The sequence below is a fragment of the Zootermopsis nevadensis genome, unplaced genomic scaffold (assembly GCF_977971745.1).
Source record: "Zootermopsis nevadensis isolate Lab colony 2312 unplaced genomic scaffold, Znev_1.0 Znev_ptg000010l, whole genome shotgun sequence".
Lineage (NCBI taxonomy): Eukaryota > Metazoa > Arthropoda > Insecta > Blattodea > Termopsidae > Zootermopsis > Zootermopsis nevadensis.
In genome coordinates, this window is record NW_028259142.1 from 9,367,990 (window position 1) to 9,382,822 (window position 14,833).

The 14,833-nt window shown below is 39.2% G+C and overlaps 1 protein-coding gene and 1 long non-coding RNA gene across 2 annotated transcripts in view; one reads left to right on the forward strand and one right to left on the reverse strand.

Annotated features, from left to right (window-relative positions):
* LOC110839937 (uncharacterized) overlaps positions 1-14,833 on the reverse strand; it is a 193,530-nt gene that overhangs the window by 81,906 nt on the left and 96,791 nt on the right. The gene's annotated exons all lie outside the window — the stretch shown is intronic.
* The window catches only part of LOC147874240 (protein takeout-like), a 68,701-nt gene continuing 64,620 nt past the window's right edge, over positions 10,753-14,833 (forward strand). The window contains exon 1 of the mRNA XM_087346023.1: positions 10,753-10,821. Within this exon, the coding sequence (XP_087202149.1) occupies positions 10,755-10,821 (67 nt within the window). The 5' untranslated portion in view covers positions 10,753-10,754. The remainder of the gene's footprint in view (positions 10,822-14,833) is intronic.

Below are 14,833 nucleotides of genomic sequence, written 5' to 3' on the forward strand. Positions count from 1 at the left end.
TACACACAATAATTTGTAGTTTCATGATTAAAATTTCCTCCAAATACACACCTTGTAATGGAATTACAAGCACAATGGTTGGAACTCCAATAACTGCAGCAAAGCCAATTTCACACCACATCAGATATGATATTACAAGTGTTTGCAATAGACCAAACCAGAGGTACACAAAGAAATTAACACTATGGTCAAACCGGTTCACATCGTTGGACATAAGATTTACTGCCTGGCCTATAGTTGTTTCCCTCAGAGCTGTCTTAGTCAACCTCAAAATAAAGAGTTCAGAATTACAATAAGTTTCAAAATGTACAAGGCATGAAGTTGAAAGTGCAATGTCAGAGATCCCAAACAATTGGCACAAAGAGTACAGAATTTTGAATCACCTCATAAAAGCTATTTTTCTTCATGTCAACTATGCTACAATTACTCAGGCTGTTTGCTTTAAACCTCCAAGTTTTAATATTCGTGTGTATGAAAACAAACTCAAAAGATTTTCAAAGCCATAATAATGTCACTTTTCAACAAACAAAGAAGTTAATAGAAATTAATACTGATAAATTTAAAGTTCCTAGCTACACTGGTTATCGGCCACTACATTGGAAATATTTTGGACAGCCACCATAGTGTTCTTTCTTTTATAAAATAGTGCATCAATAATCAATTCAATTTTATAAAAAATTCAGCATAGTACAAAAACTTAGAGACCATCCTACACTGAGTGATACTAGCAGTCTGCTTTCATAAAGTGATCTTATAACACAATACTAAAGCAGACAGACAATCTTGCTTCAGATTTGTTGTGCTGGTGTGTGTGAAGAGGACTATTTCTGATGAAACCACATTCTGCTAGTCAAGGATGTAAATATGCATGACTCCTAAACTGGGGTTCAGATTCATCCAGTTGACTACCTAACACATGGAGATTATCCTAAGATGAATGAGTTCAGTGCACTCTAAACACTCAGAAATAAATAAATTATATTTGGACATGCTAGCTAATTATACTCTTCCATTCCTTGAGGTATCTGTCATCATCGTTCAGCAACACAGAACAACCCCCACTTACCAGTAATATTGTGCAGCAATCACCGAATACCTAATGATGATAAATAACTGGTGGAGCAGAGAGATTGCTTTTAGCTTCATGATTCACCCAGTTGTATTTCCTTGGGGTTATATAAAGAACAAATGCACTCCTCAAAACTGATAGCAGTACAAAAGTTACAATGAAGAATATCAGCTGCTACAGCTAGTTACCTAAGATATGTTGGTGTACACATGGCAACAGTTCAATTACAGGTTGGATGTATGCTAAGATAGAAATGGACCTAATATTAAAAAAAATTATTTAAAAAAGTTTAATCTTATCACATTCAGAAAGCATTTAAATCTAAATATGGTTTATAGAACTCCTGTACACTACCTAGAGATAATAGTATTGCATTAGCATTATAATGCACATAAAATCTGGACCCTGATGAAATGCTACATGTTTATTTTCTATTATTCTACTTAAAATACTGGATAATATAGCGGTGTATGATTTGAGGTTTTCACAGCAGCGAGTATGAAGATTTCTGTCTTCTGGGTTGTTGCGCTGTGTAGTATTGTAGATGTTTTCCAACGTTTCAGAGGTCATACTGCCTCCGTCATCAGGGCGATGAATGTGCCAATTGCCAACCAACCAAAAAGCTAACTAAGGGCGCAAGTTATCGTCCCTTCCTAGGTAACATCATTCCTACGTACAAAACGCATTGCTGGAAATGGTAAACCGAACCTTAAAACTGAAACAGAAATTTTGCTTACGCTAACGCGGTTCCGTCGTGGCGGGAGTCTCGACCATTCAAACTAGGGTCTGTTGCTGCTGATGGGAGGTTATCCCGTTAGGAAACTTGCCCGAAGGAATTTGGTTGATTTGTTCTCTGGAGTTTGAACCCAGAATGGGTGGGTCGCTTCGGCTGAAGGCCTCTGAGACCTGGGGGTGAGATCACTTCACCTTAGGGCCTCCGTGATTGGGGTGGCGAGCCCTGCCCCTCTAGACTTACACCCTGGCATTTGCCTTACAACTGAGAAAAAGCACGGAAAACCTCAGTCAGGGAAGGGTGTCAATTGCCAAACAAGCAACCAAAAAGCTATATCAGGGCAGAGTCCTGCGCAAGCGCAGGACATCGTCCCTTGCTAGGTAACACCTTTCCTTCGTACAAAACGCATTCCTGGAAATGGTAAACAGAGCCTTATGACTAAAACTGGAATTTTGTTTACGCTAATGGGGTTCCGTCGTGGCGGGAGCTTCGACCATTCAAACTAGGGTCTGTTGCTGCTGGTGGGAGGTTTTCCCGTCAGACAACTTGTCCAAAGATTTTAGTTGGTTCGTTCTCTGGGGTTTGAACACAGAGAGGGAGGGGCCGATTGGGCTAAAGGCCTCTGCGGCTTGGGGGGGAGAACACTTCAGCTGAAGGCCTCCGTGATCGGGGGTGACGGACCGAGCCCATAGTAAATTATACCTTGGAATTCGCCTTACAACTGAGGAAAAGCACGGAAACACTTACTCAGTCAAACCACTCGTTGCGCCGACTTAGCCGTTTTTAGGGACAGCCTCGGCTGGCCTGCTAAATGTCGTCCCCCTCGGTTACCCTTGGTTGACTTCTGTCAGCTATCGTTCGGCACAAGTGCCTCCCGAGTTGCCAGACTAAGGGGTTCCCCACACCAGCTAACTTCGAGTCAAATGTTTCAGTCAGTGCTCTGATGTAGTCGGCAAAGAGCGGGATCTCCAAATCCTCGTGGATTTGCCTTTTCTCAGCATAGCTGAGTTGCCAGTCTCTTCTAGTGGCATGTTTGCCCCTGGAGGTGAAGGCAGTGGGATTATCCACAGCGCCTTGGAACGGAGGAATTTCGCAGGTGCGGGCAGATGCGGGGACCCGGCTCCGGACATTGGCCCGGGTCCCGGGCGCCAGGCGCCTTGAGGCAGGTTCCAGCGAGCCGCCCGAGCTGGACGAGTCCAAATCGTTGGCTTACTGCTTGCCTGCGGTGGCTCGAGTTGCCTTGTGGGAGGCGGGAGCCTCCTCCACGACAGAGCCGGGTTGGCGCCCACCGGACTGGCTAGTGGATCGTTCGCCCAATTCTTTTGCCGCGGCGGATGCCACGGCCTCTCGTCGTCTTCTCTTGGCGAGTATGTCCGCCTTCAGCTTCTTTAGGGCCGCCTGCGATAGCTCTCTTAAATAGGCCTTGAGATAGGCCAGTTCTTCCTTTTCCATTCGTTGCTCTCCTTGCGTATTAGGTGTTGTCTCTTCAACTGCTCACAGCCGAATGAGTATCGGATCGGATAACGGAGAGAATTCATCAGTGTACCTCGTTACCAACCAACCAAAAAGTTAACTAAGAGCGCAAGTTATCGTCCCTTCCTAGGTAACATCATTCCTACGTACGAAACGCATTGCTGGAAATGGTAAACCGAACCTTAAAACTGAAACAGAAATTTTGCTTACGCTAACGCGGTTCCGTCGTGGCGGGAGTCTCGACCATACAAACTAGGGTCTGTTGCTGTTGGTGGGAGGTTATCCCGTCAGCAACTTGTCCAAAAAATGTGGTTGGTTGGTTGGTTCTCTGGGGTTTGAACACAGATCATGAGGGGCCGCTTCGTCTGAAGTTCTCTGCGGCTTTGGGATGTACTTCGGTGCCAAAAGAACCCCTTTTTGTACCGTAAGCACCCTTACGGTTGGACAACCAAAATTCTCAGCTTTTCCCGAAAGGAAATAAAACATCAACTACCATTTTTGTGTGTCCAGGTTCGGTTCAAAGAATATCTCCTTTCCCAACCAATCCTAAGGACGTCTCTCCAACACTCTTATTCTAAAGGGCATTACTTCTTGTTTGTTTGTTTGTTTATTTGTCATCAGTCTTCCTACTGGTTTGTTGCGGTTCTTCATTTTTGTCAATCTTGCGCCATTCTCTTCATTTCCACATAATTCTTACAGTCCACATCCTCAAAAATCTGCTTCATATATTCCAATTTTTGTCTCCTCCTACAATTAATTAATGAAAGAGAAGCAGGGCAATAAGTAGCTAATACAAAACCTTATGACCTAGAACATCATAAGATATTGTAAATGCGTCATATTGTGATTATATATTATTAAAAATATTTATTAAAAACTTTTGCCGTCAATCACAAATATAATATTGTTAAAAGATTAAAACATCATTTAACACCCGTTGATGGCTAAATTATAGCCGAAACTAGTCGTGTAAGTTCCAATGTAATCGAGTACTCGATAGGAACGTTAAATGATGTTTTAATCTTTTAACAATATTATATTTGTGATTGACGGCAAAAGTTTTTAATAAATATTTTTAATAGAACATAATAGTTTCGTTTCTTACAAGTACAGAATCAGCATAAACCAGTAAAGGGATTGATGAGCGGTTATAATCTTATGGATATAAGGAAGACCAGGGCAGAACGGGGCCACGATGCAGAACACGGTAACGGCTTTATTTCGCCTGCAATGCGTTGCGATCTATCGGGAAATATGAAATATCATTAGCATACAGCACAGGATCATGTCGTGTCAGTCAGTGCCATTTTGTGGTTACAGTTCCTGAAATAATCACCCATGATGGATTTTGCTCCTACATTTTACAAATTTTTCTCAACTTCCAGTGAAGATAAGACCTATTATTCATTACTCATATCCACTTTGCTGAATGATGCATGTTACAAGGTGTTTTCTTGAAAGTCTTAAACACAATATATATATTTATTTTCATGATGTTATTTTTGGTGGGAAAATCCAAATTTTAAATAGTATACTCGGGGCAAGATGGGTAGGGCAGAATGGGGTACCCAGAGAAGAGGATTAATTGACAAGTGCCTGTAAAGTGACGATGTCTATTCGCAGTCTACTGAAGGGTGGATCGGTATTCGTCTTGCGTGAAATGGGACCATATCTCATGAGCAGGTGTTGGTAGTCACGATGATGAACAGATGCACACGTGTGCCGTTTGCATTAGGCTTAAGTATATTTCAAATGCGTTAAATTTCGACATTTTACATTGTGTACCTTATCATTTTATATCCTTCTTTTTAGTGTTCTGTCTGACGACAGGTCCATTTATTATGAACAGGATCCTTCCATGTTCTTCAGGTTGTCAGGGCCCTGCTCACACATATATACGTTCTTGGCAGATGATCTAAAGTGGCTTGCCATTGCCTTCTTCTGTATGTGTGAGTGGAGTAATTGTTGGGATGCCACGGAGAAACCGGGGAAGCCCCCAGAGGAAAACTCCGTGATGCCTAGACCACGGCTTTGCCCAACACAAGTTATAAATCTGAGCACCACCGGGAATTGAACCCGGGACCCCAGGATTACAAGGCTAGTTTTGTGACCGTTAGACCACCGTGGCGGCACAATTTATCAGTGTCTTTGTATTTATGATTCAGTGATTACAAAGCGTAAAATAAAGGTGTCACATTTAAAAATTAAACATTTCATGTAGAATTATTTCTTATTTAAATTTTTTGAGATGTCTCAGAATAACATTATATGCAACTTTATTACTTTTGTCTTTCACCAAAATATTAAGCAACAAATTACTTCATTAAGTCAGTACCGAGTGTTTCGTGACATTTGTAAGTGAAGTACCCTTTAAGCATTGCAGATGTTGGAAGATCTCCAATTGCTGCCCCTTCATGGTCGAGTATCGGTAATAACATGTACCAGGTCCCCAGAACTTCAGCTGGGATAAATGGAGGTAGACGAGACAGCGAATTATATTTTAGATGTTCGTAGGTTTGCCGCATAATAACAGACGTTTAGTTCAATGAGCTAATAGAATTCTATCAATAAGTGTTGTGTAATCTGTAAATTTCTTTTTTGCTTCGAGGCAGTGTAATAAATCAAATATCGATCAAAGTGATTAATATGAATTAATGTGTACAATAAGACGAAACTTCGCAGCAACCTCCTACTAAGTCCCTTCCTTCATTTACAATCAGCATTTTTGGGGCCCCGACACCCCTGAGGAGCGAGATCTCATGCTTTTGTCGATTCCTTTGCGATATTTATCTGCGCCCATCAACCTCTAATAAACAACTAATCAAAAAGGCTAATAATAACGTTCTTTCATTGCCCAAGGTTAACGCTAATTACAAACACGAGATACGCAGGGGGCTAGGAACCTTTCCACGTTAATTGAAATCAGCAAGAAACATCAGGAATGACAGCCATTACTGGTTCTACTACTGCCAGTAATTATTCTTCTTAAGTTTTACAAATAGTTCTTTGCCTGATAAGGTTTTTTTACAAAAGATTAGCGTACATGAAAGCAGGAAAGACACCCTATATATTTATGTGCTAGTAATTGACTCAAATTTCCCCAGACACATCCTGAAGTGGTGACTCTTAAGTGCACGAGGCCGCTTAAATTACAGTCTCAAGAGGATGATGTCTCCCGCCCAAAATGATTGCTGATTTAATGGAATGGCACCACAGAATGTTAATTTTCGTTCCACTCATATCGGCTTCAAAATACCTCTCTCTCTGATTTCGCTTTGAAATTAACTAACAGAATGTTATGTTGTACGTAGAATTTCGATCAAATATTACCCTAATTTCTCCTATCACCACTTTTATTTTAAGGTGGGATATGCACAATAAAAACAGCAAATAAGCTGTGCAATAATAGTTTGAATGGAATATGGAAATCTGTGGAACTCTAGACAAAATATATTTAAAGTAAAAGCTGACACGCAAATAGTAGTCTAATTAGCGTGTAAATAGTTTTTCAAAACATAAAATAAAATTCCTTTTAATCTTGGGTGTTATTCACTCAAGTACAGGAAAACTCTTTATAGCCTCGTTTTGTACATCTGTCTGTAGCATCCATCAATCCAGATATTATTTTCTGAGGTCTTTCGAAATATAGGTTACGCCATGTGAAATTTGGTATGCCATTCAAGGCTTCTAAAAACTAGTAATTTTTAATTTTACACAATCCGTAACGCCAACACGACGGTTTCTCGATATATTGAGGTGGGAGGATTATGCTCCACCATGTCTCCACTACACGTGATTGGCTGTGACTGATGACACCATTGTCCTTAACACTATGCATCAGTCATCACATACGTTGGAACAGTGACGACTCCATCGCCCATTCTGCCATCTATCACTTGGCATTCGAACTAATCACGTTGCAATTTTTCTTTGTCTTGGCTACGTAGCATAATGCATTGATTCAACAAACATAACAAAGTCGAATTTGTTAAGGAAAGTAATCGCTATGTCCTCATAGTAGGGGCAAAAAGTCTAGTTTTTTTAGAAAAGGGGTGTTCTTATTTCTCTTAATAATGACTAATTGCGTTATCATGGACACTTGTGCATTAGTCTGTGAAAGTATCACTACCACATATTAAGACGAGATATACAGGATGTGTCACCTCCTAATGCAATAAAAGTGATTTGTGGTCTGCCTGTATTTCTTCGCGCAATATTACATATAGACGAGAGTTAAATCGATTCTTAACACAATATGTTTCCTTGATTGAAAGTCTCGTGACGTTAAACCCATGTTATATATTATGGTATGTAAAAAGTTTGCGTGACGAGCAACTTAGCTTAATTTAGCTTGAAGGTCTAACTTATAACTTTTAAAACCTACGGATCGATGCGCACAGATATGGCCAAAACTCATACATTCATAGCGTTGAACGTATTGCTTCCTGCAGTCCATTATATGAACGATCGACAGAATATAGCACAAAAGCCGCGGTCTGTTGATGTCTCGCTTTGAGGTGAAACTATTCTACTACATTCAAGTGCGATTATCAATTATTCCTTGATATATTCTCACATTAATTCAATTTGTTGCTTAATAATAATAATAACAGAAAGAAATCTGCTTTATGTGCTTGGACTTAGATTTTATCATGCTCAGTCATACATTTTTTTTTCGCTATCAGCAACAACAATGTCTCTCCAATGGTGTGGGAATTTATTTTGAGCAATTAAATATTAAATCTGAAATATGCCTAGAAGTATATTTGCTCCTTTCATTAAGTTAACTGTTTCCGCGAGTTTATGAATTTTCTTTAGAAGAATTTTAAAGGCTTGTTCGCAAGAGAAGTATAAGCCATAAACCCACACTTTAATCAAAGAGAATTTAAACTGTACACACTTCCCCAGTACTCTCGGATGTTTCTGACAAGCTGAAGTACCAACGATTTCTAATCTGAGCTTTAACACCTCTATTTTACATTTTGTTACTATTTTGTTCCTATTATTTTATATGTACCACTCTCTATTATTTACCCACAATTGTGGTGCGCGTCACACAGTTTGGTAAGCGGTGCTGCACTTAATTTAATTCTAGCGACTACCATAAAATCATATACTACAATTTAAGGGAAAGGACTGCACCGACTTAGGCATCAGAATGTTAGTGACAGACAACGTTCATGTCCGGACCTGGTTCAAATGATAGCAAACAAATCTTACAAAGAATATTTCATTCTAGCATTCTCAGGCCATATTTTATCACAAGAAAGAGCAAATGGTAGTCGCGCTTAATCTATGTTTGTGACACAGTCAGACTCCATAAACGAATCTCGCCTACATCATTTTCTCGTAGATTTTTCAATTGCGCTCTCCCTTAAATAGTTCGAAATAACAACTTAATAACTTGGCTTCCTATCTCTTTGTACCGTTCCTCAAACGCCAAAATAACCTCATATGCTTGGATAATTGGACGACAAGTTTTTCAAGTACCTGAGCACTGAGGGTTCCAAATTTATCGTTGGCTTGACCTATAGACATTTGGTAGGACTCCTTGGACGAGGGATCGGCCCGTCGCAAGGCCTTAACGTGTACACAGGACAGCACAACACAGAAAAACGCGGACAAATATCAATGCCTTGAGTGGAATTCGAACCCAAGGCCCCGGTGAGCAAGCGGCACAAGGCCCACGCCTCAGACCGCGCGGCCACTGTGACACCATAACCTCATATATTCCTAGACTGTAGTCAAATACGTCATTCAAGGATTATCGTAAATTATGCGTGTCGGACAACGGCTACTGTGTTGGGATTATATTTCTTTACACGTAATATTTAATGTTTGGTGACCTATTATTTCTTGATTACAAAATTTATTAATAACTGTCAGGCGGTTCGAAAGTTGTTAACAAGCCGGGAGACACGTGTGCGCTGGCACGTTTGCGCCATTTTCCTCATATGTAGGAGACGTTAGCTGAAAGCGCCTACTTCAATTAACTTTTTAAAACATATTGTCCTAGTCCACGCTGAAGTACGTCGACGAGAAATCCCGGGATATTTGACAACGCAAATCCCTACGCAATCGTTTGTTTTCACCAGTAAATGTTCAAACGAAGAGTCGGAAACAATAAAGAGGCGAATGTATTTTTCTTCAACAAAATTACAGAAATGATTCCGAGTAGCTTGTGTTCATACTGAGGACCTCCGGGCTCAAATATCGACCCGCAGATAGTTTTATCTTTCTTGAGGTCTGGTTTCCCCCTTTATCTCCAAAACGTTCTTAGATAATGCGCTGACATAGGCCACAAAACCCTCCTCCCATATACTTTCCAATTCGACTTTTATTAATCATCCCATCCTTCAACTACACCGCAACTATTAACAGCATCATTAAGTAAAGTACACGTATTCAAGTATTAAAATTTTCATGTCCATACTAGACACTTTTTTTCCATTCTTCGACATGAGCAACGTAGGCGGTTCATATTTTAAGCCTGTATCATCCTCACATGAAAGTCATGGCACATTCATCACACTGATTTTATAATGCCGCCCACTGGACCTACAGACTAGAATTGAAATGGGCTGTGTCTGACCTCTTATTGTGCCACCGCGTTAGTTAAATTGCATCTTAAATTAGAGGTTTGTCCTGTTTAACCCGAGAACCATTGGCCTTACCCAGCACAAACCCGAAGTTTACCTTCAGATATGTTACCCATAAACCAACTAAGCCCGAATTTCTCTTAATCCGAATGAATCCCAATACATATACATTCTGTCTTGGCTACCGATTATTAATGCACGTTTTATTAATGCGTAGTTATAATAGTTGCCATGGTAAGACTTATAATGGATTGTCGGTTAGATCGCAAAACAAAGTTAACTAAGAAACTCTGCCACAGATTCGAGTTCTGATGAAAATGGATTCTGCTGCTCTGTTAATTCACACGACAGAACGACAGCAATATTTGCAAGTATATAACCATCTATCGAAATTCCCCACAGTAAAACTGCTAGCATTACATTACTACTTAATAATTATACTAATTTGCCAAGGTATGTTCCTCTAATATTAAACACTAGCATGACAACACACGAGTCCTGATTTTGGTTTTCTGTTTTGCGGTTAAATTAATAAACCACTGTAAATTTTATTTAGCCATATCATAAAATAAATGTCGTTATTAACCATTTTCTAAATTTGTTGCAATACAGGCGACGCATCTTTGTGGAACTTCGAATTAAGTATACCCAATTTGCGGCACAAGGGTACCTGCTACTGGTGAATGCTAATATAATACTGACAACCACGATCGTTAAGTAAAACAAATATTATTTCCATTAAGATAAATCAAATTAATGTAACAACCAGTTGTGCTACGATATAGGTCGATTTTTCTAGTTCTAATGAAGGTGACCTGGTTTAAAAGTATATATGAGAGGAGAGCTTTGTCCTTCATATCATTGCGAAGAATTCTTCACCATGACAAAGGCTGAAACGATCTTCGCGTTCTACCTTGTGATCATCGGCGCTAAAGCACTCAACTTACGTAAGTTACAATAAAGCCAGTGTATTTAAATTATTAAATAGTGACTACGTGAAACGAAAATTATTAATGAAATTTTTATAATGATAATATTTGTACTGGAAGAATTTTTACTCTTGTCAGTAATCACATAAAACCTATCAAAACAAATGCCTGGCTGATTAAATAATTCTTTGGAGCAAGATACGTTTACAAGCATTCAGTACCGGAGTACTTTCCCGGGGATGAAGTAAGTCCAGGACGTAAATCTGACCCGCATCTTGTGCCGAAGTTAAAATGAATAGGAGTTTTAACTCTCACTCCAAGCGCCTACATGGCGTGTAGCAAGAAAGCTTTATGATTTTCTTTTTTGCATCTATTATATTTTACAACCACAAAGATTCTTCTATGGTAGCCAAATCTTTAGCCGGACAAATTGAATTTGTGTCACAACAATCCTACTCCTTGAATATCTTTGGTCTCTTCCGAAAAGAAAAAGCCGAACTCACATACCGATACTATCCCATAGCATAGTAAGAGGGTTAAACTACCTAACAGGTTTGGATAAAAGTCGATATAGCAAATATACATTAAATTTCATTGGCCAATTTCAATTTTGGAAAGGGGATTTCCTTATGGACGACTTTACATAACTGTTTCCTGAGTGCTTCTATACATCTTGCTGAAAAATATTGCAATAGATAGCAATTCCATAATAAGGATATTATCATGTATAAGATTATTTATATTTGAGTTATTTTAAGGACCACGTTCTTATTAGACTCAAACTCAGTTCCAAGTTTCTATGTTGAGTCCTCTGACACATTGTGACAAAATATGACGCGCTGGTCATTTTATAAAAAGGAATAATTGAATTATTGCACAGTACTATAATTTTCGTCTCTGTGAACAGCATTTCATTAAACTAAATGCAAAACGTTTCTATTATAAGGGTATTTATCTCCATGTGGGAGGCAGCAGTCTTACCACCTGCTACTCTAAAAAAAGGGCATAGAATTTTAAGTGACTAGGTTGCAAGAAACGGCCAGAAGGCTGTAAACCATACGCTATGATGATGATAATTAACATGTTTCAGTTTAATTAACATTATTCGTTTTAACGCCCTTCTATACACCGCCAACAATGTTCACTGGATTTACAGAGCCCTACATAAACACAAAATAAGACAGACAATAACGATGCCACTTCAGAAGACTGCAATTATCCATTTTTGTGAGTCAGGTTCTCTTATTTAATTGAGATAGAACTTCTAAGGATTTGATGCCAGTGTGTGTTCACTGTTTCAAAGTTAATTCCCTTCCACCAACAAAATCTTCCTTAACTGTCACTTGAAACTTGAAGGAAAACGATCGAGAATTTTAGCTGTAATAAAGGAAGTTTCGCATATTTTCTTCGATACGAATACAGGACATTTTAATAGTTATTTCTTGGGAAAAAACGACTTTCATCCGACCAACGTGTAGGTTATCTCACCAAAATTATGTGGGCAGAATCACATGCATTGCTTCAGATGGAGATGATATTTCTTAAAAATATTACCAAATACTTATTTTCTATATCACACAAATTGAAACGAAACTCGCGCACATGATGTCCATAGTGCCACATAAAATAAGTGCATATGTACTGGGACGCTTATTTTTCGAGATGAACGTCACCTTCAATATGGTAACACACTTCTTATCTGTTATTTGTCATGACGATACGCAGAGTTCGTTGTTAGGTGTGCTCAAAACAGTGCACAGCAGAGCTAAACTGAAATCGAATTAACATAGAAAACACACGACCGATACAGCGAATGTTCATAAGCCTCGGTGCCTGTAACAGTCGAACCGGTACTGTCGTAGTCGACGTCATCCGTACCTTAAATGGAACTCTACGGCACATATGAATGCAGGTCTCCCACAGACTGCACGGATGCCACCCAATGAAGACCCCATACTTGCAGGTGTGGATTGACAGCCGTGGAGAAATTCAGGCGATATCGCACGAGACTTCGGACTATCCCCGAAGTAATTTATGAAGAGCAAGTGCATCCATACGATTCCTTGCGGAGTGCACAACTGATTCCAGACAATCGTCATCTAAGCAGTTTTTCGCTATTTTTACACAATATTCCGTGGACAGGCGAAGAGTGTTCTATGAACTTGTATAGTGTGCCCCCACTTTGATAATATTAATATTTAGTTCCTGTAAATACTTCATTAGCATCAAAGAAAAGAGGTTTTTGCGCCTCCAGTGTGATCAGTATGCGCATCATTCATTATTTCTATATACATGTTCATGAGCTGCAAAACTAATAGTGTTAGTTCGATTAAATAACTCAAGCTCAGTAGAGCAAACATGTGGCATGGAGGGATGTCATGAGAGAAACATATTCCACATTTTTGTTTGAAAAATTCAGAACAAAACACCATATGAGAGTTCTAGGCACAGAAGGAAGAATAAATAAAGAAATCTAGTTTGAGTGCATCAGCTGGATTCAACCATCAGGTTAGTACCGGGGGGGGGGGGGGGGGGGGGGTTATAATGACCTCGGAAATGGATCTTAGGGTATCATAAAAGACAAATAATCTGACTAGCTGAAAATTTTCTAATTTCTAGAATGACTATGGACTATGAACTATGAACTATGGACTTCGTTACGTATCCCAGCTTGTTGTGGAGATTTTGAGGTTCTCACTGCCTTCTGGTTTGTAGTGCCGTGAAGTCTTGTAGAATTCTTCCGAAGTTTCACAAGTACCTGATGCCTCCATTATCAGCACGACTACGGCGCTATAACTCAGAAGACAGCCATCTTCATTAAATTGGTGATCAGTTTGTCACTGGCCCCAAACACATTGCTGATGAATTTGCTACGCATTTTGAATCAATTTTTAACACTTCTTGCCGGTCCGTCACTCCTACCGATACTTTTACTTCTGATTCTTTGCCCGCCGCTCCTATCTCTCCTGCTGAAGTTAGCAAGGCAATCAAGCGCCTCAGAACCTCAAAGTGTGTGGGGTTAGATGGAATTCCTTCGTTAGTAATTAAGGGTTGTTCTGTTATTTTCACTCCCTTATTAACCTATATTTTTAATTTTAGTGCAACTAGTGCCACCTTTCCATCCCTGTGGAAAGAAACAGCTGTTGTTCCTGTGTTTAAAAAAGGCAACAGTTCCATTGTTAGTAATTATAGACCCATCTCTATTCTTAATAACTTTTCTAAAATATTTGAACTTATTGTTTATGATCACTTGGAAAATTTTTTTAAGTACAGATTAAATCCCTCACAGCATGGTTTTCGTAAATTTAATTCCACAGCAACAAATTTGGTTACTTACCTTAATTCCGTTTTACCTTCAGTTAGTACTCAAGGACAAACAGATTCAGTATACTGTGATCGTACTAAAGCATTTGACTTAGTCCCTCATAATATTCTTCTTGGGAAACTTAGAAACTTTGGACTATCACCCAGTTATGTTGACTGGTTCCATAGTTATCTTTCTGACAGGCAATCTTTTGTTCGTGTATCAGGAACTCTTTCGTATCCTTATCGTGTTAAGTGTGGAGTGCCTCAAGGTTCCACCCTAGGCCCCTTACTTTTTAATATATTTATTAATGATATTTGCGACTCCATACATAACTCACAGTGCCTTTTATTTGCTGATGACTTAAGGATATATCGGAGTATTAGCGATGTTTATGACTGTAAACTGTTACAGGACGATATTCATTCAGTGCAAAATTGGTGTCTTGTTAATGGGATGCAACTTAATTTAAGTAAAACTACTGTTATATCATTCACCCGGAAGACAAACAGTATTTACTTTAATTACAAATTGTGTAACAACCTGGTGGCATGCTTCCATTGTGTTAAAGATCTCGGTGTTCTACTGGACTGTAAGCTTTATTTTCACCAGCATATCAACTATATATTCTCACAACGCTTACAAATGCTTGGTTTGATTCGGTATATTACTTCTTCCTTCTCCACTGTTGATAGCCTATTGGTTTTGTACAGTACTTTAGTCCGT